This window comes from Phaethon aethereus, assembly GCF_964289735.1.
Source record: "Phaethon aethereus genome assembly, chromosome: 2".
Lineage (NCBI taxonomy): Eukaryota > Metazoa > Chordata > Aves > Phaethontiformes > Phaethontidae > Phaethon > Phaethon aethereus.
Genome location: NC_138582.1, coordinates 133,767,838 through 133,795,796, shown reverse-complemented (window position 1 = coordinate 133,795,796; position 27,959 = coordinate 133,767,838). Strand labels below are relative to the sequence as shown.

The window sequence follows — 27,959 nt, the reverse complement described above, 5'->3', positions numbered from 1 at the left end:
ATAAGGGCATTAATATTTTTGAGTTTTTGACTCTAAGGAAAATATTGTCAGAGTTTTCAGTGAATTATTTTTAAAAAGTAATGGTATCAGCACAACCAGTCAGTGCATCCAATGATGAACTTAAGTTCAGAGTTCACAAGAATTCTTTTGTGTAGTTTGACAGGTCATTCTCCTTTTTCCTCCTCTGAACTGCAGAAGGTTTTGTGCTGGAGTTCTTACGTAATTTGTAATGTTTGTGTGCTTGAATGTGGATATTGTAATGTCTGCCATTACCTATGCCAAGTTTTTAAATTAGGTTAGTAAACTGTGCCTCTTGTACTCCTCCTGGCTCACAGAAAGTTTCACAGTGTCCCCCATTGAAATTTCTCATTTATGTAAGATTTCTGATGGTAAGAAAGTACTAGTGTGCATTTGTGTTTCAGCTTTAGCACTTTGATTGGAACTTGGTTTTATATTAGTACTTGAGAATACTTTTTATTTGGTGTCATTTGTGGTTTTTTTTTTTTAATTGGTATTGGAAGTTACTTTCATTAAAGGAATTCCAACTGAGTTTTTGTATAATAACAAGGTCTGTAAGCTGTTTCGATCCAGATAGTTTCACTTGAGTTGTTTTCATTTTGAAATTCTTATTCGAATTTTTTTAGGGTTTTTTTGTTTTTTTGAGTCAAATGCTCTTCCAGTTAACAGTATCAATTAAAAAGGAAAAAGCTGTTATTTTTCCATTTTCTTATTTTTTTGACTAGAAATAATACTGCAAGATGCTAGTAAGTTACTTAACCACTCTGGAGACTAACCTGGAAGATAGTCTGTATTAATTGTAATAATTTTTGTTGCTGTGATCATCAGTCAGAGAAATGGTCTAGCTTTTCTGATTCCTTTCATTAGAATGAAAACATTTTTTCCAAGCTAATATGCTTGTTGATGGTGAGCATGTTGTTCATTTTGCTTCCAGAGCTACAGTGTTGTATTTTTCATATAAAAACACTGGGGGGCTATTGACAAGTATTCCCATCTTCCTCTTCATCATTTTTACCTTTTGTTGATTTTACTCTGTAGCTTTTGCCACTAGTTTTCGTTTATCTCAGTTATTTCCTTTCCCTTAAGCAACCTTATAATTTCTTTGTATAGTTTTAAACCTATATTTAGGCAACTGTTGGTTTTCCTTCTGAGCTGAAAGAAATATCTTTGTCAAACACCACGTTTAGATCATTGCTAAGCCATCCAGTGTGTGTTTATAGTCTTGTATCTGTGACAGTGTAGTCTGTTGCCATAGGGAAGGTTATGCCTGTGTAGGAGTATTTTATATTTATGAACCACTGTGTACTTCATACTAGACTTACTAAAGAGAATATTGTCAGAAGATATAAAGTACTAATATGAAGGTTTCATTAAAACCTGTTGATAAATTTTTTTTTTTAAAGGTCTAGATCCTAGACCTAAAACACTTACTACTTAATTTTGTCTTTATTTTCTTCTCAGCATAGCATTACTTTGGTTTTGCTCATTGTTTCTGTCATTTAAGAAATAATCCTATGGAAATTAATGATAAACATGAAGTATGAAAGATATTGAATAATGTTGCTAAATTAGCGTGCGTTGATGCAGAATACACAATTTCCCACTTTTTAAATGTGTGCAACTCTGAGGAAGGTGCGAGTTGTTCCTATTTCCTTCTCTGCATTGTCACATTTTGACGTATGCAACCTGTAGCAGGGAAGACCCTCCTCTTTCTGATATCCTGTGTAGTGAGAAGAGCTGTTGAGTAGTCTGCACCTGCTGGTAACTTGCATGTACCCCATTAAGAAATAAATGGATTCTCAGGATTGCAAGGGTGTAAGATGGTGAGCTTTGGTAGGGGAAGCAGATGATGCGTGACAGGAAGCGGCGGGAATTGCTAGAGAAAATGCATGCGGGGTAAACTTCCCGGGGTGTCGCCCACTAGCTTCTGATATTGCACAGGTCTGTCTTTACCAGTAACCCACAGATTGGAGTCACACTTGTCAATATGGCACCTGCTGAGAAACACGCCAGAGGAGCTATTTATTCTGTACATAATTACTCTTTATGTTTGTATCAGTATGACTGAAGTTTTAAATAACCTTTAAAAAAATCCTTATGTGGATTACTATGACAGGTAAAGTATTCATAAAAATAACTTTTGGTTTCAGAATAGATTATTAAATTTACAGATCAACATGTGATATCTTAAAAAAAAAAAAAAAAAAAAAAAAAGCTCTAATCCCAGAGAAAAATTTAATTGGAAGTTGAGTTGATCTCCTAGAGGGACCATTTTTGGTTTTATATTTGCTGGATTTTACTCCCTCTCTCTACGTTTTCCAGAGTGTTAATTATCAAAAGGAAGGATATTGTTTTACTCAGGAAAATAGCATCAGGATCAGAGTGTGTGTGCGTGTTTTTTGGTTTTTTTGTTTGTTTTTTTTTTTTAACAGAAATGAAAACTAGATTACAATGAAAAGATTACTTCAGTTCTATACAATATTTGTTCTGGACATAGTTCTGAAATGAAAAAGAACAAGGTGGGGACTTCTCACTGACTGAGAACTACGTTTAAAATACTATCTGCTTGCTTTATTTTAGGGCAGCAAGTAATGGTGTATGCTTCCCTTTTCTGAGGTAGAAGCAGGTTCAGCAGAAAAGGAGTATTAACACCTGAGTTGGATTTGAAAACATAGCTAATGTCAAAATTTGCAAAATGTTTTTCCTGTGAACTTTTACTGAGGAAAACTTGCTTTCTTCTCCCCTTCAAGTTAACTGGAGGAGCTTTCCTTGTTATTTTTGAGATATTTAACAGTGTGGGAATAACAATCCCAGGAAATCTCATTTCATTCACATCTTTAAAAGCTCCCTGGTCAGAGATATCACAGAAATCTTCAATATTTTGGCTAAGAGTAGGCTTCAGATGTAGTAGGTGATTCCACTGTGGTGGATAGTCTGCATTGCTTCTCTCTAATGAATGTTGCCTTAAAGAAGTGATTGTAGTTAGCAAAATGAAAATTTCATTTGGTTTTGCTGTCATTCATCCTTGCTTTTTTAAGAATAAAAAAAGGCCTAGTCATCTCAGATCAGTTCCTTTTTTTCCAAACATTAGCTTTTCCCACACTCTTTAATACCAAGTGAAGAATTGTCATCGGCAGCTTATGGAATAATCTCTTAAGAATTTTTAAAAATAATGCTAATTATTAATTTTCATATGTGAATTGTATAACTGTAAACATATGTAACTGCTCTTGAATTGCTTTCAGTTCTGCTGTTATCATTGTCTGTCTATCTGTGGTGGTTTTTTTTTTTTTTTTTTGAAAGCTGACAACTCCTTAAAAAAAATAGTTCTTAATGCTTTTAAAATAGTGTTGCAATGTATCCTTTATAAAGTAGGATTTGGTATGAACTTAAAGGTTAGAAGACCTCTCTATTGAAGTAATAGAAATAACGATTGGGAACTTCATCTTTTTTTGGTTGTTGGGGTTTTTAGTGTGTTTCTCCCCTCCCCCCCCCCGAAATGCTCTCTTACCTGCTAGAAATTCGTAGACAGTTTCTCCCCTTTCCTCTTATTAACTCTTCCAAGACAGTATACCCAGTTACCGATACATCATACTACACCTAGCTTTTGACAAGGTTTTTGGTATATGTTTAAGTCAGTGGAATAAAACAGATATATTTGTTCTTCTCCTTTACCATTATGCTATTATTAATATCCATTGCTTTACAGTAGTTGTTTTGGGTTTCAGGTTTAGATGCATATATTTCAAGCTTGTTGGAATATGTTTCTACAGAGGATAGCGTTTCTTACTGTACGAAACTGCACTCTTAGGAAAAGTCTGGAAACAGGTGTTTATTGAAGTTAGTGGGAAGACTGCATCAACTTAGCTGAGTTAGGTTTTCGCGCAAATTTTTTTTTTTGCCTTGCAGACATAGCATGTATGTACGGAAGAATTAATGTTACAGTGAAATGCTGGTTTTCAGTATTGCAGAAGTTGTCTAAAAGGTGCAAGTTTAGCCCTGTCAAATTTGGCCTCTTCAGTGGAAGAGCGCTATTTTTTTCTTTCCTCCTTTTTGTTTTCTGATGAATCTGTTGGATTGTGGACAGAAAATAGCATTGGCAGAATTTACACTAAGAAAATCTCACTATAAACTTCAGAATTAATATTTTTGTATTTTTAATATACTAATGTGTGTCTTCGTAGGAAAAAAAAAAGTACCAGATAGTTTAATGTATAGTGAAAACTGTCTGGTGTTTTAATTTATATAGACCCTTTTATTGCCTTAGACCCATTTATTGCCTTAGGTAACAAGCTTAATAAAATTCATGCTAAATCTTTGACATGCTTGTTAAAATATTCCTGATTTGTAAACATTGTTAAGTATCTTTTTATTGCATGTTGAAGCAGAAATATGCATATTACAGTATGTTGTAAAGGGCAGACCATGGTATCTTAACTGTGTATAACAAATTCTTCCACTTAATGCTTTCTCTTTTCTTTTTGTTTGTTTGTTTGTGGTTTATTTTGTTATGTCTTAGGTTGGTTGGAGTACTGCAAGAGATTATTACACATTTCTTTGGTCACCTATGCCAGAAAATTATGTGGAAGGTTCAACTGTTAACTGTGTGCTGACTTTCCAAGGTGAATATAAAGCAGTATTTTCCAGTCTGCACAGCTTTTTAAATACTTACCTGCTCATTACAATGCTGATGGTTGTATAACAGTTGTAGACTTCTACAAACATAAATTGGAGGAAAATTTTCCACACTTCACTGTGCAAAGTTCATTCTTATTTTAGATGTCAAGGAAATTGTAAGGGGAAATCTGTGACTTAGTATGTTTTTACATAGTAATGGAGAATATTCATGACTGATAGAATAGTTTCCATCAGAACTTCTCAAATACAGAAAGTGGCTTTGTTTAATCATTAGCAGGGTGTTTTAATCTTGGCATCTCTTAATGCATTGTGTCTTTACATTGACTTCAGTCTCTGGACTTTAAACGTCATTCTCAATGTAAAGTGATTCTTGTGAGAGACAGATGACAATTTGGTGAAGATTCAGACTTGTCAGAGAGTAGCAGAGGACCTTTTGACAGTGAGCAATTGATGAAAAATCACTGAAGCTTTAAAGAAAAGAATAAAGAACAAAACAGAAAATATTACACCACTGTACAAATCTATAGTATAACTGCATTTTCAACACTCTGTGGAGCTCATCCGCTCCCTCCTCTTCCCAATCTCAAAAAAGATCTAGTAGCACAAATGAACAAAGGAGGACCAAAATTAGGAAATAGCTTCTATGTAAAGGTGTGGCGTTACAAAGATGACAGAGCCACACTCTTCTCATTAAATACGAAAAGGGACAATGGCCATGGATTGTGGCCTGGGAGGTTTGCATCTAACATTAAGAAGAACGTTTTTTCCCAAGATGGAGTATTGCAGCACTTGAACAGGTATCCCTGGTTTGTAAGGAATTCCACACTCTTGATTAGACACTGCCATGGAAGTCTCAGGCTGGTTCTGACAACAGTCTCTTGAATGGTAAGTTGGACTATGTGACCTTCAGAACTTCCTTCTGCCAGTTTTTTCAGACTGGGAAAGGGAAGTAATGGGAAGTGACAGATGTCTCTAAAATCAGCTATCCATGGCATGAGTGGATTATCTGTTCTTCATATTTAAAGAAGAGGAGCCATCAATATAAGCCACCAAGTGACAGGTTCAAAATGGAGGTGGAGATGATACTTGTTAACACAGTCAATGGGCAGAACTTCTTGCCACAGGACATTACAAATGTCAAAAATTGACACTCATTCAAAGTTGCATGTAAAAAGAGCACCTCTTTTAAACTTGTTTAATGCTTTTCTGCTTACTAACAGAATTTTATGTACATTCCTGTGTTCTTTTTTACTTCTCAGAGTTGGCTTTAATCTGTGTGTGTTTATTGCTTAAAATACATAGAAAAGTAATAATTGAAGTCCTGAAATTAGTACTGTGTCTTGTTAAAGATGCAAATAGTGATAGCTTGGATGAATTTGCTGTTCTTTCTCTTACTCCAAGTCATTTTTCTTGGTACTTTTGATGATGACTATATCCATGTGATCTGACCATTTTATAACCTTGAAATCTGTGAAAATTAAGTGTGCTCTGTAGGAACTGGAAGGTAGTCATTAGTTTCTTGTACAGTTACCAAAATTCACTGAATGAATGAAATTGGATTGGACCGAAACTAAAAGTGACCTAGAAACCCACAGCTGTACATGCCATTTTCAGTTCTTTGTACTTAGGAGTTTTACCACCTGTGAAGAGACCAGGTAACTGTCCCATCTGCTACATTCCATGCTGACATACCACCACTTTTATAGAGCTGCCAGATTTAATCTCCATTCAGACAGTCTCCCAGTTATGTTTGGCAAGATATTTTAGTGCTGCTGAGATGAGATCAGCAGAGCTTACAGGAGCTTAATTAACTGAGATAAGTAGTAAATGTTGTGCAGCATGCTTTAAATACTTTTTTTTTTTTAATGATCAAGTAGGTGTGTTAGAAGAAAATAATTGGGAATCTCTTCTCTCCAGTACATGTTAGATACAAGAAAAAAGACATTAGGTAGTTTTAAAACCCCTTTGTCTGAATCAATATTAAAACTTGCTGGACCTGCAAAGTAGATTGTTCTGAATTAGTTTCTGCATAGTGTTGCCTTATTTAAGCATTGAATGAGGTAAACTGAACTGCAATGCTATATAGGAAAGTGTAGTCAGGTCCAAAAGCACAGAATCCTGAGATATTGAAATTAAGATGCTATTCCCGGAGCTACAGTTAATAAAGTATAAGACTAATGGAAACATGAACTGCTGTCTGTATAGCACATGTAATGTTTTACCATTTGTAGGAAAAGTAGCTAAGAGTACTGGGAAAAGTCTTCCAGGAATCTGGAATAAAAGTTGGCGATATAAATTAATGATAGAGTTAGAAAGGGAGCAGATTCAGTTGTGGTGAAATAGGAACAGAAATTGGTGACATCACCGGCTGGATTGAACATTAGGTGAGGATTTGTTATGCTAGTATCATACTCAAGCTGGCTAGGGTATCTGATAATTAAGTGTTCTAAATAAAACCAGTTGGTTTTCTTACCATTAAACTGGGTAAGGTGTGGTTTCTTGCATTTACTAATAAAGGTAAAAAGCTCATTGTGGATGTTAAACAATAATTTCCAGAACTAAATGCAAACCCAGGTGATGTAAAGGCTTGATGTTGATGCTTTAGTGGGCAACAGTTCACTTGAATAGTCACATAGAAATTCTGCTGAAATAATTTGCTAGCAGCATGCAGTATTACATAGCTACAAGAGGACGATTTATTCTTACCTTGCAAAGTCTAGAAGAAACGTTTCTTTCAATTTTGAAAAATAAGCTCTATTTTAAACTTCCTCCACCCTGATGGTTAACATTGTGTTATCCATTCAGAGCGTTCCCATGGTTTGGCATTTAAAAATAACAAGTAAACAAAAAACATGCAAAAAATTGAACCCGATAAAGTTGCAGATGTCTTGTTGCATGTTATTCTGTCTTTGTTTCTGGTTGTATAGGTATTCCAAGGCCAAAAAATAGCTCACTCTTCTGTGATTGTACCACAATTACATAACAATGTGGTCCTGATACAGCTTCAGGGCATCTCATTGCTCATAATTCTATGTGTTTCATAAATATGTAAACAATAGCTATCACCTAATGTATGTATGGTGATGTGTACATATAACATGTATTACCTGATACTGTTTTGACATGTGTCTTAAAAGCTACGAGAAATTGTTGGGGGATGAAAGTTACTAAATAGGATGACTCTTCCTTTCTCCTGTTTTAATGATGTATCTGTGCCTTACTGAAGTAATGAGCATGAAATGCTAACATAATCTGATAATCTGTTCCAGATGGAGACTTGTATGTTTGTGTAGAATGTTTCTTCAAATATGAATTTATTTTGATAGGGTATTATCTACCAAATGATGACGGAGAATTTTACCAGTTCTGTTATGTGACTCATAAAGGAGAAATCCGTGGAGCAAGCACACCTTTCCAGTTTCGTACCTCTTCCCCTGTTGAAGAATTGCTTACTATGGAAGATGAAGGAAACTCTGATATGTTAGTGGTGACCACGAAAGCTGGACTTCTTGAGGTTTGATTCAACAACTGTTAAAATGTTACAATTTTTTTTTTTTAATATATACATACACTCAGAGGATATAGTATTGAAGAATAAGCCGGGAGGGAAAAACCTACATATGAATCTGTAATGTATGTATTTCTGACTTGTTCAATATTTGATTGGAGTTCAGAACATTTACAGGTTAAATGAGTAAAGATTTTAAACTGGTTACAGGTATGGTATAGCACTAAGCATAGACTGGGGAACCATAAGAGAGTAGATAGTTGCCCATTTCTCACATCTGTACTCTCCAGCTAACTGGAGGGGTTAAGATACACTTTGTGTGAAATGGTGCTTGGTGTAAGGAAAAAAAATTAAGGAACCAGTATACTTTTATTTATGCACAAGTGAAGAGCTCAGGAACAAAAAGCTGAATAATTGCAGGTGCCTAAGTATGTTATAATAGCTCTTGTTTTATTTAAAGTGGTGTTCTGTGTGTCATGTTCTTTGCTAGATGGATGTGGTTAGACACGCATGCTTACATCCAGAGTCAAGATGTTTCCATTTGCTTGTTGATATCTTGTAAGCTGAAAACTACGTAAAAACAAGCAAACAAAAAACAAAACAAAACAAACCCCGAAACAAAACCAGCTTGGTTGTATGAGTTGCATATTGGAAAATTGCTCCTTTTGCTATCCTTTTGTCAGTTGTGTTTAGACACGTGCATGCATGTGTTCGATCTACAGTTTTCAAAATTCAGGGATAAGAAACTGAGTACTGAGATATGTCTGAGATATATTTGCCTTTCAGATATGTACTCATAGTACAAAAATGAAAAAAAAATATTTTTTCAAATCTTTTTGATTATCTTGGTTCATAGAATCATAGAATGGTTTGGGTTGGAAGGGACCTTTAAAGTTCCTCTAGTCCAGACCCCCTGCAATGAGCAAGTACATCTTCAACTAGATCAGGTTGCTCAGAGCCCTGTCCAACCTAACCGTGAATGTTTCCAGGGATGGGGCATCTAGCACCTCTCTGGGCAACCTGTGCCAGTGTTTCATCACCCTCATTGTGAAAAAATTCTTATATCTAGTCTGAATCTACCCTCTTTTAGTTTAAAACCATTACTGCTTGTCCTGTTGCTACAGGTCCTGCTAAAAAGTCTGTCCCCATCTTTCTTATAAGCCCCCTTTAAGTATTGAAAGGCTGCAATTCATGTGCCAGTCCTTACTTTTGGCTGTGTGTGTATTCGGGTTTTTTGGTGAAGTTTCAAACGTTGCTTTAGGGTGTGTGTAAGTGTACACTCGGCAGCCATTTTTTTCACCAAGCTGTCATCATCATAATTAGCTCCTCTGTAGTTGCTGTCACTTGGGAACAGTAAAGGTACTTCAGTGAAGGATGGAAAAATTGAGTGAGTATAAATCAAGACACTGCAAAGTGTGCTAACGGTAACGTGGTACTTACTCAGAGCAATGAAACTTCAGAAATTTGGGAATAAGGGGAAGACTGTAAAATAACCTATCCAGAAGACAGACATTTTGTGTTTCTGCTCAAACACTGGACTGATTTGTTATTCACTTATTTGATAGGAATGAAGGGGAGAAAAATTATCAAAAAGGAATGTTTTTGTTTTTACAGTTTAAAATTGAAAAAATAATAAAAGAAAAAGAAGAGCTATTAAAGGTAACTTCTGTTCTGGAAAAGGAAACAGTACAACTCAGAGATCAAGTTGAAAGACTGGAAAAAGAACTTAACCATGAAAAGGAGAGATGTGACCAACTACAAACAGAGCAAAAGGTTAGTTGTTTAGCTGATTAAAGCTGACTTATAATGTCCGTAATCCTCCTTTTTTAAGAACCAGTTAAACTGGGTGAAAATCAGCTATCAAAACCCTTCAGCAGTTAGATAGACATTTACACTAGAATAGGTCAGTTCCTATTAACCTCCTGCCACTATTCCTTTTATGTCGTAAAATGGTTAAAATATTTAAGGCTTTTGGTACCAGGCTTGGTAAGATAATCGATGACAACTGTTACCAGATGTTTGGCATTTAACTGGGGAATTCATAGTGGAAAGTAGTTTAAAGTTTACTTACGTTATCTTAAAATGGAGGAAGGCTTTTCAAAAAACTCCCGTTAAGGAATAACTACACAGAACACAGAGTATTGAAAATGGTAAAAAGTTTTGGTATTAAAAACAAAGATCAAGACTTAACAGAGAATACTACTGCCAAGGCACACAGAGGACAAAAAATAACTAGTAGCTTCTCTAAAAGGCTTCACAAAGGTCTGAAGATTATAAAAGGAAAAAGAAGCATAAACCTAAAAATTAATTTACAGTGTTAATTGATAGTGAAGATATAAATCTAGCCTAAAACAAAGCAAGCTTAATTTGGGTTTCTATATATGGCAAGGAGGAAATGTAGTATTATAAAAAAGGCACAAAAAAGTTAGACTTAAGCTATTTTTAAGCTACTGCTTTTTAAAAAACAACTTTTAGGAGAAGATTAAAAACATGTGGGAGGGAGGTGGTGACATGGACAAATTTGAAGTAATGAAGCCTATATAATTTAGCTGTGGACAGCAGTTAATAGGCTATTTCAAAGTACTAGTATGTATATGTCAACAGTTCTGCATGATACGCCTTTAATAGAAAGGAATTTGTTGAGGGAATTTGAAACTGTTGAAACTTTGTAGTTTACTTTTGAACAGTCACAGTGAAATGGACTAGAATGTTGGGTAAGGAAAAAAGAAAGGATAAGATCTTGTTTAGAAAAAAGTTTTTCCTATAAAAGAATGGTTTTAATTTCAGGTACATGGGAGAACTAGTTTAAATCAGTGAAACAAGAAATAAATACTTGAAAGTGTGCATTTCAGGGATTTGCAGAATCAAACTTGGTGGATAAATCCAAGCTGCATAGGTACCTCTCATTGTCATTTGAGGTTCTCATTTAAAAAGGTGTATGGAAATAAATTGTCAGTTCTAATCCACGTTAGCTTTACAGTGTCGTTTTGGAACAATTTGTAAAATGGGATTATGACGGCTCTCCAGCAAGGACACAGACTGTATAGGAACAAAAATATCTTGATACTTTCTCACACTTCCCTGTGAATTTCTATAGCAAAAATACTTTTGCCTTTAAGGTAGTAGAACTTAGGAATTAGAATTTAATTTCAGGAATGTTTTATTTTTTGGTTTGTTTCTGCCTCGTATTTTGTTGAAGTGGTGGTGCAATGTGAAGAACTTCTCACTTCTATTTAGCTGAGCTATAAGTAGATGTCTAATCTGAGGCTGATGCACCTCTTCACTTACCTAGAATACTGTGGAAGTTTTCTAAATCATGCAATTATTTTCTTGTCTCTTAAGTCTTTGACACTGTTCTTACTTTACATCTCTTATGTTCTCTGTTTTTCACTTGTTTAAAAAAAAATCTGAGTTAAAATGTCTATCATTTGTTTATATACATAAGAAGAATATAAATCCGATGTTACTCCTGACAATTAAACAGGCATCTACTAAATCAGGTGCAATAAATTAACTTTTTAATCGTCGGAAAGTTTAGGAAACAATGCTTTATACATGGCTTTCTCTCTAAACTTTTCAATCTTAAAGATGTCTTCCCTTCTTTCCTTGCCTCCCTACCCCAATATACAACAGTGGGTCAAGGGATTATATGATTTATCTTTGAGAAGACTCTACAGTGTGTTAATGGATTTATTTAAAGATTCCTGCAATTATGTAGTACTCAGTACGATTACAGTACCTAGGTTTTATTTTCCTTGTGGTTTGTTTGAAAAACAACCCCCATAAAACACCCCCCCCCCAAATATCCACCAAAACAAACCCTCCAAAACCACTCCTCCCAAAGCCCCCTAGCTAATCTAGACAGCTTCGTGTGACATGAATAATTGTTATTGGTGATAAACCTAAACAATACATTAACCTGGCTGTTTTTTATGTTAAGACTACACAGGATAACCTTGAAATGCTAAGTAATCAAAATATGTGTGTATTTTATGTAACAGCAGAATCTTCACCTGTGTTCAGTATGATCTAGGTTGTTTTGGTTTGGTTTGGGGTTTTTTGTCTTTAAGTTACAGAATGGGTGTTTTAACAAAGTAATTCTGTGGGTTATTTTCTTCTTTATTGCTAGTGCTCTTTTGTCACATACAGGTGGATTTTTAGTTATGCTCTAAAATTCTGATCAATAATTTCATCAAATCCACTTTTGATCTGTTAAAATTTGTATTTTTCAAAGTTTAACTTGAGTAAGTCTTTAACTATTTCGACTTCTAATAAAAAAAAATTTCAATATACTTTAGGGCATATTGGGCTAAAGAAAAACAATGAATAAAACAAAATAGCCTATGTAAGAAAATATAATTACTCTAAACACGACATATCATTACCTTTGCATGAGCAAAGGAGATGGCTATCTCTGTACAGACAAATGCAGTTGATTCTAATTGAGTGCAGAGCTCTTTATGCTAATAACATATTGGCAACTACTATTTGTTTATTACCATTTGTGTTGTGGTAAGAGGGGCTTTGAATTATGAATCCGTTTACAGAAAATATTGGTCATTCTGCTGCTTTTCTAAAAATATTACTCAGCTGCTTTGGAGCAAATAATATGAGTATCTGAGCTCACGTCTTTGTCTTTTGATCAAATACCTTCTTACGCTACCTTATATTTTTATAACTGAATTGAAGAGAATGTGGATGGTGTGGTTAGGGATCGTAGTACATAAGTTATCTTATTATGGTACAATGTAACAAAGAAAGTCAATTAATGATCTAAAAGCTCTGAGTTCATAATATGAAAATGCTTTGTTAAAACATGTCTCTTAAAATCCCCTTTTTATTCATGTTTATTCGCATGACTTTAGGCTGCTTTCCTCTTTTGGTATGGATTTTTATCAGTCCTTTGTTTTCACAAATAGCTTAGGAGTAGTTTGGATCATTGAGAAATTACTGTAGATATTTGATTTCTTAATATAGACAGGCTAGTTGTTGACAGTATCACAGCTATATATCCCAGATAGTGTTTCCCTCCTACTCTTGATTATTTGATCTCTCTTCCCCACCTAGTTACTGTCATAGAATTCTGAGTAGTGGAACAATTGCCTTCTCTGTCTGCTTTTTGCCTAGATGGGATGCTTCTAGGTGGTCCTTTAGAAGATCTTTAGGGAAAACATTAGGAAGAAACAAGCTAAAAGTAAATAGTAAACAAATCTGTTCAGGTGTAACACAATCAATGTTCCACAAAGTTTGAATATTGGGCTCTATGCATGTTTTTAAGTGACGAAAAGATTCCCATTTCTTGCATTTTAAAAAGAGGCGAGTTCTGTTTGCAGCACTTCAGACTGTAACGGCGACAATAAACTACATGTTTTGGTTTGCTAACAGTACCCTTACTGTTCAGGAGATACACAGTCGTTTGTTGCCTTCTTACAAGATAGTCATCTCATTTCCTACCAAAGATAGGAGGAAAAAATGCATTCAGAACATAAAGTGATGATGTGCTATTAGAGTTGTTGAAACATAGCTCCTAATGTGTGTTAATGGCACTCTAAGCCACTACTTGTCTCTAAAGGCTTTTATTTTTTTAGGTTTGGGTTTGTGGGTGTTTGGTGGGGTTTTTTTAGTATTTTATCACATTGGAGGAAAAAACCCTGTATTTTTTTTGTATTCAATACATTAATGGTTCTGCAGACATCATTTTCTCAGGTTGTCATTGTCACCACCACAGAAGAAGAATATTTGCAAGACACAGAACTCTGTGCTAGTCAGTGTTTGTGCTCAGAGGGAGCATGTTCTCCAGCCCCACCGTTTTTAGCACACTTCATACGTTACAATTATTACCATTAAGTTAGTTACCCCGCCCTGCCAAAGCTTAAGATACTGTAGAACCTGGGACAAATTCAATCTTTATTTCTTTTAGGTTGATCTTTTCTCTTATCCAATGGCTGCTTAGTGTAGTTGTTCTGACAAGATCAGTTTAGGGAGGGGGATAAGTGACTCTTTCGTGTTCTTCCCTTTCTTCTCCTATGCTGCAATGTGCACACTCTTCAGTCTTCTGAAACGGACTGTATTTTCCGTTACAGGAAGACATAGTATTCCTCTGCAGCATTTTTCATGCCAGTTAAACCATTCCTAGACTTCCCCCCCGCCCCGACATTAAATTAGCTTTTACAGAATGTGAAGGTTTAACTTAATCTGCTACTACTCTGCTTGGGAATTCAGAGGAAATGCGAAATTATTGGAAATGTTTCAGAAATGTCGCGTCTTTTTCTTACAACCTTCTTGTTAGTGTTTCAGAGTTAACTTGTTTTCACTGGGATGATGTTTCCTGATAGCATACTTCTATTTAGAATCATAGAATAGTTTGGGTTGGAAGGGACCTTTAAAGGTCATCTAGTCCAACCCCCCTTGCAATGAGCAGGGACATCTTCAACTAGATCAGGTTGCTCAGAGCCCTGAATGTTTCCAGGGATGGGGCATCCACCACCTCTCTAGGCACCCTGTGCCAGTGTTTCACCACCCTTATATCTAGTCTAGATCTACCCTCTTTTAGTTTAAAGCCAGTGCCCCTTGTTCTGTCGCAACAGGCCCTGCTAAAAAGTCTGTCCCCATCTTTCTTATAAGCCCTCTTTAAGTACTGGAAGGCTGCAATAAGGTCTCCGTGGAGCCTTCTCTTCTCCAGGCTGAACAACCCCAACTCTCTCAGCCTGTCTTCATAGGAGAGGTGTTCCACCCTTCTGATCATTTTTGTGGCCCTCCTCTGGACCTTCTCCAACAGGTCTTTCCTGTGCTGAGGGCTCCAGAGCTGGACACAGTACTCCAGGAGTGGTCTCACCAGAGCAGAGCAGAAGGGCAGAATCACCTCCCTCTACCTGCTGGCCACACTTCTTTGGATGCACCCCAGAATATGGTTGTCCTTCTGGGCTGTGAGCGCATGTTGCCAACTCATGTCCAGCTTTTCATCCACCAGTACCCCCAAGTCCTTCTCGGCAGGGCTGCTCTTGATCCCTTCATCCCCCAGCCTGTATTGAAACCGGGGATTGCCTCGACCCAGGTGGAGGACCCTGCACTTGGCCTTGTTGAACATCATGAGGTTCACACAGGCCCATTCCTCACGCTTGTCCATGTCTCTGGATGGCATCCCATCCCTCAGGTGTGTCAGCTGCACCACTCAGCTTGGTGTCATCTGCAAACTTGCTGACGGTACACTTGATCCCACTGTCTATATAATTGATGAAGATATTAAACAGTACTGGATGAAGATATTAAACAGTACTGGTCCCAGTACAGACCCCTGAGGGACATTGCTCATCACCGATCTCCACCTGGACATTGAGCTGTTGACCACTGCCCTCCGGATGCAAACATCCAACCAGTTCCTCATCCACCAAACAGTCCACCCATCACATCCATCTCTCTCCAATTTGGAGAGAAGGATGTTGTGAGGGACTCTGTCAAAGGCCTTACAGAAGTCCAGATAGATGACATCTGTAGCTCTTCCCTTTCCCGCTGATGTAGTCACTCCATCATAGAAGGCCACTAGGTTGGTCAGGCAGGACTTGTCCTTGGTGAAACCATGCTGGCTGTCTCAAATCGCCTCCCTGCCCTCCATGTGCCTTAGCATAGCTTCCAGGAGGGTCTGTTCCATGATCTTCCCAGGCACAGAGGTGAGGCTGAGAGGTTACTAGTTCCCAGGGTCCTCCTTGCTGCCCTTTTTAAAAATGGGTGCAATATCATGCTGTATATACAGCTTGCAATTCTACTGATATAACATCTTTAAAATAATGAGGTAATTGCCTACTAAGATTATTAGGAAGATGACACATGATACATGGTCACCAGAAGTGTTTCAGGCTGCTTTCAACATTTCAACTTTTCTTTTGGTTTCCTACTGAGATAACTTCACTGATAACAACTCAAGTATGTTGAGTCACATTAGTAAGCTGTTTTTATCTGAATTTATTTTATTTTTGGAAAAACTGAAGAACATTGAATCTAAAACCGAGTGTGTGTTTTACCTAGAAAATAAGAATACAAACAATTATAATCTATATCTTATACATTATGAATATAAAAGTACGTACCTGTGTAAATAAAAAGAACATATGCTTTTTGGTCTTTGTGTTCCCAGTTCTGTACTTAAACTGTGGCAATTAAAGTTGAAAGCTCCCTGGTAGCAGTGCACTTGCCTACTGTTTTAAGATTTAGTATTACTGTGCTGACCAAGAGAAACATGCAGTAGTTACTGTGTCAGTCTTTTATCGGTCGCTCTTCTGACACTCTGCAACCCTTCAATTTTGTGAACAAAGGTTTTATATGTTTCTGTAGAGAGCAGAGCTTGCAAATGATGGTTTTGCAATCACTTGTCTCCCTCTAGTGGGAAGAGAGTACTTCTGAACTGATTTCTTTTAATGTTACAGTGGTGACAAGTCTTACTCCTGTGGCAGTAGTTTCCATAAATATTTAGCTTGAGTCAGAAGCAACAGATTGCAGATTACCTACTCATTCTTTGATGCTATGAACATTTGAACAGTGTTTCTGTTATGACATTGGCATAAATTGAGGCAGAAGTGAATTTGCTGACTTGATAAACTTGTTCTTTTATGCTTTTTGAAAGCTTAGTTTACCACTTAACTTTTAAAAGTGAGCTAACTCATATGTCTGCTGGGGAGTTTTAATAGGACATCCATCTAAATCCACATTTTACTGACAGGTTCTACCTGCACAGTAGCTTTATTCATTGGAGAGTTTTATTAAAATACCAGGGATTTATTTAAATTGGCTTTTGATGCCATTTTATAAGGAGAGCTTCTCTGGTTAGATAGTGACAAAATGCTGTTGTGCAGTATTATATGTCAGCAGTACAAGTGCCCAGTTCAGACTACATGCATAAAAGTAAGTGAATCCAGTATTTTTCCGTGCCTTTTTAAATCAGGCTATGTTGATACTGTTTTTGCTGCATGTGCAAGAATCTGATGGTCAGGGAGACACATTGTTTTAAAAAAAAACCCCAAAACCCAAACAATCAAAACCCACCCAAAAAGCAAAAAAACCTAACAACAACCAAAAAACCACTTCCCAAGCCAGAAAGCACCCCCCCCCCTTCAACTCCATGTAAATAATGTTTTAAAGATACAAATTAAACACTCAGAATTGCTCAGGTTGGCGCCAGCAGTTATAGCAGCCAAGGGTGCTATAAACATCCTGTGAAGAGAAAATGCAGTTTTTATTGTTTTAGTGACTGTTCTATGTATGAATATTTCTTAAACCGATTAATTGAAACTTACTTCACTGGATGATTGAACAGATTAATTTGAGAGAGATCCTGCCTGCACTTCAATTCAAATTACGTATTCATGGGAATGACTCTTTGCAAAAGTGACAGTTTATAGTGAAATTATAGGATGTTTAAAAAATAATGTTCTGAAATGTAAATGCATACTACAAAATCGTAGTGTGTCTAAATACTTCAGCTGCCTCCCTGCAAAAACTTGCACGTCTGTAGTCTTCATGATAGTAATTGGGTGACTGATGTTACTTAGATGAAATTTTACAGTTAGTCCTTAGTTTTGTAGAGTTTAACAATGTTAGTTGAAGAGATTAACACAAATTACTATTACTGTGATATCGCAGGTTTTTGGCAATAGAAATACTACTCTAAAAAACACTGAAGTCCCTCTATTCCAATCATAGTCACAAAGATAAAAGCTTAATATCATTGTGTTTATTTGGAATTGGTTTACTGTTTCACTTTACTGAATGATTAAATTTTATTTTAGAAAGAAAAATTACAACATGAGGTTTCCTTTTGGAACATACAGGTCCTGTGTTATGAGTACACTGAGATTTTTTTCTGTGGCTGCAGTGGTACTATGTTGTCTTCATCATTTGTCCTCAGAGGTCCTGTAAACAGAGTATGATGTCAGCCAAGTGTTTTACACGAGTCTGTTGGAGCTGCTGTGATGTCAGTGGGATTAAAAAAAGGCTCCTGAAGATAATTCAGCTAGATCCCCTAAATTCTCTACAGGGTAGGAAGCATAATGCTTCCCCTGACATTAAATTATGTCCAGATAAATCAATCCAGCTGAAACTTGAAAGGTTCTGCTGCTTGGTTTTGTTTTGTTTTTTTTAAATACGTTGCCTTGTATTTGGTGAATTGACTTCTTTGGTTTCAGAGTTGCATAGTTGATTTTTAACTTTTGTTCTTCATTACAATGGATGCATTTTTAAAAAAGTAAAATAAAGGTTGCAGATATTAAATCACTTTTAAAAAGTCGATAGAGAGTTTTATATGTGATGAAATGGGAAGCTGAAGTATAAAAAAACATGCTGCCCATTGCCATACTGCAAGATGTTACAGGTTGCAGGAAGCTGGAAATGGTCTTGGGTTGTATTTTTCAAGTATTTTATTCTGTCTGGCGCTCCCTCTGCCTTAAGTATGTTTCAAAAATGCATTGTGTATGTTGATTCACGGGAAGGGATGTCTGTACCACTTTGTTTCCATTAACCAGACTGTACTTTGAAATGTTTTACTGGTGTTGCAAAAATCCATTAAAAGTAAGAAATAAGTAGGGAAAGCATGTTGGCTTTGATTGTTGAACATACAGATTTTTGCCATAGTTTTGTGTTACAAAAATGAGAATCTGGAAACTTTATGGCCATTCCATTCTCAAATGAAAGATTATTAGTCCTTTTGTAGCAGAAGTTCAATAAATAGATTTTAAACGTGTTTCGAGGAGGGGCACAAACATGATCTTCGCATATCCTTTAGGTAGGGTTTATAATAACTTTATGAGGTTTCAGTCACTGTATTTATCATTAAGTTACACAAACCTAAAGCAATTGGTCTGTAGTTTAGAAGTTTTTGATGTAAAAACTCTGTTCTTTTGGCAGCTGTTCATAATGCACTGTAAACAAATCACATTGTGTGTAATGGCAGTTCTTTGTAGAGGGAGGACAGTGTTTCATGTGATTATAATAAAATTATTTTAAAAATAATCTGTCTTAAATCTTCTGCTAATTTAGAATAGCAATAAAGATTTTGGTGCCCTGATCTATCTTCTTGTTCCCTATCTGAACGCACATCAAAATTTTCAAAGTGGAATTTTGATGCTGGGGAAGATAAATTCACGTTACAACTACATTAAATTTTCTTTGTTTCATTTCACTAGTGAGACTCCTAGTAGTTATAGGAATTTTTGTTTTGGTAGTTTTTTGTTTTGCAGCAGTGAGGCTGCCATAAGTAATTTCTGGCTGCTTATTCTGACCCTTGTGGTGCCGTTTGCTTCCCCCCTCCATCCATAAGGCTGTTGCACCTCTAGGGAGGAGGGTTGGGGGGAGCTGCATTTATAACTGGATTAAAAATACAATCCAGAGTAAAAATAACCTTAAAATTGTTGGGTGTTTTTAAACAAGTTCATTAAAATTATTCATGCTCTCGCTGTGCTTTTCTTTCTCGTAAGAAGGTGGAAGAAGAGGTATAATATTTGTAGATGTACCAGATAAATTAAAGAGGAATTAAGTAAACAATAATTACAGAAAGTAATTATCTTTTTTGCAGTAGAGGTTGTACATGTAGCTGATGTGTTAATTACATTCTTCCCCTTTAGACTCCTCCTAAAACACAGTCAACTTTTACCTGTAAAATAGTGTAAGAGCACTCATTTTAAATTTTACAGGCTCTGAAACTGCTGTAACCAGAGTGTATGGGACTAGGATTGCAGCATTTAAATTGAATTGCTAAAAATTCTGTAAAATAACAAGTCGTCTCTAAAAATTAATCCTTTTTTCTTTCAAAACTGTAGGCTTTAGTTGTATCTAAACAAGTTTATTAGGTGAGAATCTGTTAAGTATGGAACTTTTACGTTTTAATACCATGTCCCTTTAGAATAACAAGCAAAGCAGCATCAATTGTAGTGCTGTTTGTGGAGTGCATTTTTTTCAGGCTATTAATTCCTTTTAATATATGTTACCTTTGGCAGCCTGTTTGAACTGTTTGTACAGTTTGTGTATATAATGTATCAGATTAAATTCTTTTGAAGGCACTTGGGTTACAACAGTTACAGTTATACCAAAGTGGTGTTTAGAGAAAACACAGATATGCATTGAAATAGACTTTTTACTATACTAGACTTTCAAAACAGGGGCAAGTAATTAGTCTCCACTGCACTAGGGAAGGACAAGCAGTTATAATGTCTGGTGGTGGTGTTGCTGCTGGTTATACAGCAAGTTTTACTTGGAATACTGACTTTACTTAGAATATTCTGCCTTCATTACCCCAAGTACATATATTTTTGGTTGCAGGAAACTGATAGCTCTTACGAAAATTGTGGGTCATATTCTCCAATGCTGTTTTCAAAAAAGAAGGTACATTCATGATCCCTTGCAATTCTTTATTATATTAAGGCATATAATAAAGCTATTTAGAGTTTAAATAGTTGTAATGTATTATTCCTCTTCTTTTTTTATAGCATATATAACAAAAATTAAAATCTAATTTATGTGCTGGTGTAGTGTTTGGGAAGTGATTGAGTCATGAGTTATATTTGCCACCCCTCACAATTCAACACCCCCTAACTACCATCCCCCCCGCACCCCCGCCCAAACTTATGTTTAGTTGCTTGTAAAAGCAGGGCTTAATTACACTTGTGAACAGTGTATTTTGACAATTAATGAGTAAAAACAGTCCTCATTATGTTTTATTGTACTTAAAACATTGTTAGTTAGGTTGGAATCAGGCCAGTAGGGGTTCTCCGTAAACTCTGGCTGATGTGTTTCTCTTGATGTAACAGTGAAGTCTTGTTGTTTCAGGGCATTAAGCTTTGTTTAAAAATGAGTAGATGAACTAGGGCTTTAATCTTCCAAATGTACAGCAGAAAGACAACTTGTACCTTAGTATCTGCACAAACACTGTAAGTCGTGCTGTAATCAGGCATGTTGGTCAGTCTGTCTTGACCTTGTTTACTCTTTGATTCGTACCACTGTCATGGTTGATACTAGGCTGAGCTTTATTGAATTTTGATATCAGAAATAGTAGCATACTATCTTGATATGTGTGTTCTACTTTAGTGTTGTTAATTTATTTTCTCAAGGAAATAGTATTGTATTGAAAATAATGTTTTTCTGGGTTGTTTAAGATGACCTGACTTTAAATAATCATTTTGCTGTGGTGGAGATGGCGTTTGTCATCACAGCCTTAGAACGGTATGGGCATTACTGTAATTGGATAATGAATGCAGTACTTAAAAGTGGCTTCCCATCTTGCATCTGTCAGTTTTCTGACAAAGGAATCTGTTTTGGGTATTGTCATCATCCTCTGTCTCAGCTTCCAGTATCCAAGACATAAATCCTGCATTTGTTTCATGAGCTACCATGAGCTTTGTGAGACCATGCGCAGTTGTAGTTAGGAGAATGTAGTGTAGTAACTAGCTCTTCATCAGGAATTCTTCTGTGTTGTTTTTTCTCTCCTTTTGCCTGCAGTTGTCTTTACTGTGGCTTGCTTGAGTGGTGTAACTGTCTCATCAAATGCAAGCTCTTCTTTTCAAGTAAAAGAAAGTGCAAAGAAAAATGGAAGTTCTTTTCTGTTTTCTAAGCTAGGCAGTTGATGGTTAGTTTGCAGAAAGGAGATGGGCAAAAGACATGAAATACAGTTTTGCTTGTCCTATACTCTGAAGTCATTGGTCGTCTCTGCGTAACTGAATGTTTCTGCTAAAACAAAATCCTTATTGACTTCTTTTTAATATGTTAACTGTGTGTAGCAAGTTTAATATATTTTATATATTCAATATATATTTATATGTACTTGAAATGGGCTTGTTACACGTTTTAAGGAAGAGAAGAAATCTAATGACTATTTTAGCATTTGTTCAAATAGCATGTTGTAGTTCTGAAGATATGGATTCTTAAATGACATCTATCTACAATTTTTTTAAAGAATAATATTAGGGCATCAGAAACTCTTAAAACTGAAATTGATGATTTGAAGAAGAAGCATGATGAGGCTGCTTCAAAAGTTCTCCAGCTTGAAGAAGATATCATGACTGTTACTCAAAAAGCCATTGCAAAAGAAACAGAGTTAGACAGGTATTTAGTCATTCTGTTCCTTATTTTACTGTTGTACTGCTGCTGTTTTACTTATTTTACTCTTTCTTTCCATAGATGTTTTTTTAAACATAACAATTTTTCATGTATGCATCAATTTTCTGCATTAATAGTTCTGTATTATTAATTTGTCAATGTGTTAGTCTGAAGGACAAACTGAAGAAAGTGATGCTTGAGAAGGAGCAACTTGAATGTGTGTTAAAGACAGAAAAGGATGAAAAAGAACTTTATAAGGTAACTTTATTCCTTGTACCTGTATACACTGAAATGAAGTGGTGTGGAATAAAGGTGCTAATGTTTTATGGAGAAGTCTGATAAATTGAATTTGTTAAGAAAAAAAGGAAATGGATAACTTATGTGAACAATTTTTTAAGATAGTTATAAATGTTATCATATAAAAATGAATGAGGAAAATAGCATCTAAATTCATCCCATGATATAAAAAGATCTGTAAGAAGGAGAATGGATCACAGATTTCTTAAAATGCAGGCACAGTAACAAAAAATAATAGATGTTAGTGAGAAAGTTCTTTAGTTATACAGTGCATCATGCAGTAATGGGTTTTCTTAACACACTTTTTCATAACTAAATTACTTTTTACTCTTCTAAGTTCTCTCTCCAGACTATTCTTAAGTCTTGTGCGTAACTCTGACAAGCTTTAGTAGGATCTGTATTGCATTTGATTTTTACTAGCATAGCTGATTCCTTTTCCTGGTGTTGAGAGACACCCATATTTAAAACACAATATAGTGCCTCCCCCAAAAAAGGGGCAAAAAAGTCTTATATGCTAAAATAATGAAATCCTTAGGCTGTATGAAACAAATCAAGTGTATTTAAAAGATTTTTTCTTCTGGTCATAGGAGAATGTCTTTATGTGTCAGACAGCATTGGATATACACCAGAAGTCAAAAAATCTCAAAGCATCTTTCACAAGCATAGACTCCCTTTTTAAATTAACAACTCTAGAACTGTTTTTAAGATATTGGGTAACTGTTGCACTCAAGTGTTGTCCACTAAAAGACTAAAAGATTTGTGTTGCTTAAGTAGTTTGTCTTTGGAAATGTAGTCCTGTTTGCTTAGATGATTGCAAGTAGATACTACTGGAAGTTTAGTTTCTCTTTAGTTTTCTGCAAGTAATTTCTTTTTTGCTTGTTGTTAGTTGTCCAAGAATTTGTGCAGAGAGGAGTGAATTCTGCATAGCTTAGTTTGATATGGACAGAAATCAGGGTCCTAACTTCTAGCTGTGGAGTGGAGCTGTTGTTAGATGATCGAGCTGAAAGAATTCCATCCAGAAAATTTGTGCTGGAGGGCAGTGATATTATCGAATGTTTAATTTTCCTCTTTACCTGTTCTAATCTGTCTCAGAGATGAGGTAGAATTTAGCGAACACTTAAATGGACAGGTAAACGGTAGTTTTCATAACGTGGAAGAAGAGTTTGACATTTTTTAGCATCATTACAGATACACTTGAAGAATACAGAAATAGAAAACACCAAACTAGTAAAAGAAATCCAGACGTTTAAGAATTTGGATGCAAACAAAGAAAACATGATATCGTATTATAAAGAGGAGGTTGGCAGATTACAGCTATTTATAGCTGAAAAAGAAAATATGAAGAAAGCTTTTTTGCTCTCCTCATCAAACAAGGTAAGCATTACTAATATAATTGGCCTGGTTTAAAATAAACATATCTCAAGTTGTATGTGTGTGACGAGAAAGGAAGGAGTTGAAGATACCACCAGAGTATAGGCTGAGAGGCAAGAGGATTATGGTGTTCTCAGTAGACACAGAAAATGAGCAAAAGAGTGAATTTGGTTGTAGTTCTGCACATTCTGAACTTGCTGAGGTGTCTCACACTGTGGTATGAACTATGTATGAAAAAGAATTTGTGAGTTCAGTAGAAGTGGTGCATTCCTCTTGAGTTGCTTTTTACTTCATGAAGAAGGAAGGAGATGGAGGAAAACAGAAAGTTAAGGATGTTGGGACTGCAGAGGGTGATGGAGGAGAAAAGAGGAGACGTCGAAAGATGTGCTGAAGGACTTGTTAGGTGAATGTGCTGTTAAGGTACATTAATGTAACGCCTGAGAAGGGATAAGATACCATATAAATGGACTAAATTGACTGAGAACATGGCAATAAGAGAGCCAGTAGGACTTCTAACGAAGAGGTGATTTTTGCTACGCAGTGTGGTAGCATTGTGGTTAGCAAGCAGCGTGGTATAGTAGGAGAGTGAAATTGCTGAAGAACTGGTATTTATGCTGTCCGTGGTCCAGGTGGGATTACTTCAGACTAGTTTTAGTGTGGTGCTGCGGATGGAATACCCATTAGGTGTTTGTTCCTGATGTACATCTTCCTGGTTTTGTTTCATCCAAAAGAAATACAGTTTCTGTGCCCTGAGACTGTTCTGTCCTGTCCTGTAATCTACAGTGTGATATGTAATAGTGGAATTGACTGGGAGTTTTGCTTCACAAATGTGCTCTTGACCCAAACTAGAGAGTTAATTTAGACACAGCCTTTGAGGCCAGCATGGAAAAGTGACATTATGCAGGTGACTTTATCTTGTGTATCTTGCCAGCCTTCTTGCAGAAAAAACAACGTAGATCTTGAAAGAATAAAAATTGCATTCAAGTAAAGTGTGTTATGAATGTAAAATTTAAGTAGAAAAGTAGTGCTGTTGAGAATGGAAATAACAAGAGGACAAGAAGAACACACTATCTTGCTTTAAGTTACAGCTTATCTTGTTCTAGTCTTTTGACTGCTCTGCAGGTTTGTTTCTGAACATGTTAAACTATTACGGTATTTTACTTAGAAGTAAAAACATATAGGGGGTGTGTGTATGCCAGTATTGAAGCAACCAAACATTTATGTCATTAATCTTGGAGGTGCTTGTGACGTTTCTGGTGGGATCATTAACATTTTTGCTTTACACTGTGAAACTGCAGATATTTACTGAAATATGTAACTGATGCATCATATGCTGTAAAAATAGCTAAGGGATAGGACTTCAGTGCATTTCCTAGTCCATCCATCTTCATAAATGTTTACAAAATAGAGTAGTATTCCTCTGGACTTGCTATACTAGTGATTATTCAAAAATTAACAAATAATGGACTAGAGATACATGAATTTGCATCTAGACTCAAGAATATGAGATGATTATGCCTTCAAGAAGCCCAGAGGCTGCAAGTAGCTTGTAGTAGCTTTGACTTTTTTTTTTTTGTGTGTGTGTGTGATCTTGGGCTTTTCTGAGGAATGAGAGGCCAGTAGTGCAGCTTGGCCAGCTGGCCCTTGGGCTGCCCTATGGAGCTGCAGCAGTGTTGCGTCTTAGTGCTGCATGCTGCAGCTTCCTCTTCATTACTTTTTGTTCTCAGTTCCTTCTGAAAAGCTTGTTGTGCAAGATCTTGGGAAATGGAGCTATGAGAAAAACAACCAAAGCTGCTTTACTGGGTCTTGCATCAACCCGTTGTAGGCATTGTAAGGCCTCTTACTCTGTTATTACCTGCAGTGTCTTACTGTGGCATGAACTTCGGTTTTGAAGCTGGATGGCCATTTGTGCCTGTTAAGAGTTCTACAGTGATAAGAACAAAGATCTTCTGGGAAACAGAAAGACTTTTTTTGGCATATGTTTAAAACTAAAGTGGAAAATAAAGAAAAAAAATCCAGTCTAGGTAAAATAATAAAATTTAAATTTGCCTTTATGTTATGGTGAAATATATTTGCGCATCATTGTTAGCAAAGGTGGCAAATAGGGAAAATGGTACTTGTGTACTAACTTCTTGATTTAGTGGTTTTGCTAAAGCCACTAGGAAAACTTGACACCCCCCTCCCCCCACAATGTTTCTAATCCCGATACCAACCTTTATTTAACCTTTGAATTAAAAAATGATGGATTCTTTTCCCTCTCTCCTCTTTCCCAGGAGGATGCAAGTATTTTAAAAGAACAGCTTCGGAAAGCTGAAGATCAGATTCAGGCTAGCAAACAAGAAGCTGTCCTAATGTCAAAAGAGCTGAGTGATGCAGTAAATGTGCGAGATAAGACGATGGCAGATCTTCATAGTGCACGTCTGGAAAATGAAAAATTGAAAAAACAGCTTGCTGATGCCTTAGCTGAACTTAAAAAAATCACAACTTTGAAAAATGAACAGGTAAACTGTCAGTATTTAGTACTGAAGTTTATCTGTATTTATAAAATCTGTCAGCTAGCTTTGCTGAAGTTGGGAAATTAAAATACGTTTCTGGATGATTAGTGCAAATTATTATCAAATTATTCATCACTCAGGATACGGTAAATCAAGTGCATGTTAGCTAATTTGGAAGGTTGGAAAGAAAGGTTTCTGCTACTGCTTACAGCAACTCCCTTCCACCCACACATTATTTTCACAGAATATGAAGTATTTATCTATATTATTTTGAATCTTCTCTCTTTCTTAATTCTTTTATGTGAGCCACAGTAGCATTAAAAATTTGTTCAGATAAGAAAATTGATAGAATTTTTTTGGTAACGTTCTTTTCCTCATTGATGGATTCTATCTTGATTCTTGTGAGTCCTTCCAATATTTGTGGTCAAAGTTAATGTGCTTTAGTATTTGTAAGCATAAAAATATTAAGTTAATGGAAACTATCTTGTCTGTCTTCATCTTGGATAAAAAATTAGTGAGCTAGTATAAGTTCCATCATTCTGACTTAAGCTTTGTACTGGAACTTCCGCGACTGCAACTGTATTGGATTAATTTGCTACCAGGATTACTGTAATTATGTATAGGAAGTTCTTCTATACTTACATAAAGCATTATGCTTCTTTAAATGAAAAAAGGCTTCTTGGGAAATAGTGGTATTTGAACAAAAGGGAGAACAGTTTCTAATTTTTTTTTTTTTAAAGGAAACTTCAAACACAGTAGAGCAGGAACTACGCAAAGAAGTTGAAGATCTGAAGCTTCGTCTGCAAATGGCTGCTGACCATTACAAGGAGAAATTTAAAGAATGTCAAAAACTTCAAAAACAAGTAAACAAGTTTACAGAACAGGCAGTAAGTCGAATGGGAGAAACTGTACTTGCTTTTTGTAACTTTTCAGCAGCTATTTAATTTCCTTCTGCAAAACCCAGTGCTTTTAAAACAGATTAAAACATGCAGTAAACAGTGGGTCTTTAAAATTTACCATTTTCTTCCATAAAGCTAAATTACTTCAATGATTCTTTTGTAGATAGTTGTTGAAACCAAGCATAGGATTTATAGTAACTGGTGTATGTGGAAAGCTAACAGTTTGGATGAACCTATAAGCATAACATTGTTCAAGGAAGAATTTTGAGACTGAAGCACGTCAAAATCCATATCTATCTCTACTCAGTAGCACCACAAAAAACCCCCGCAAAACACCAAAACCACAAAAACAGGGAAACGGAGAACTTGGAGGAGGATTTCAAAGTGAAGTGGGGAGAAAGTTTCTACAACACAGTATATAGTTGTATTCCATAAGTATTTTGTATTCTTATCACCCTTCTAAGCTTTAAATGAGGCTTTTGCAATGATGGTGTGGGTCTTATGCCACCTAGAAACTGAACCTGTTAGCAAATTTGAAACAAATTTGAGGGCAGAGTTCTTCAGAACTTGGTGAAAACTAGTGACAGGGTCTGAGAGGATCTCAAATGGGGAGAAGGTGTATGAGCAATGGCAAGATGTACAAATGTAAATTCTTGA

The 27,959-nt window shown here is 35.9% G+C and overlaps 1 protein-coding gene across 1 annotated transcript in view; it reads left to right on the top strand.

Moving 5' to 3' along the window:
- Positions 1-27,959, top strand: part of TAX1BP1 (Tax1 binding protein 1) — a gene marked incomplete at its 3' end in the record, with an annotated part of 59,754 nt that overhangs the window by 9,108 nt on the left and 22,687 nt on the right. Inside the window, 8 exon segments of the mRNA XM_081996805.1 lie at positions 4,538-4,640; positions 7,983-8,170; positions 9,779-9,937; positions 22,098-22,246; positions 22,408-22,498; positions 23,726-23,911; positions 26,182-26,409; positions 27,144-27,290. Of these exon segments, the coding sequence (XP_081852931.1) occupies positions 4,538-4,640; positions 7,983-8,170; positions 9,779-9,937; positions 22,098-22,246; positions 22,408-22,498; positions 23,726-23,911; positions 26,182-26,409; positions 27,144-27,290 (1,251 nt within the window).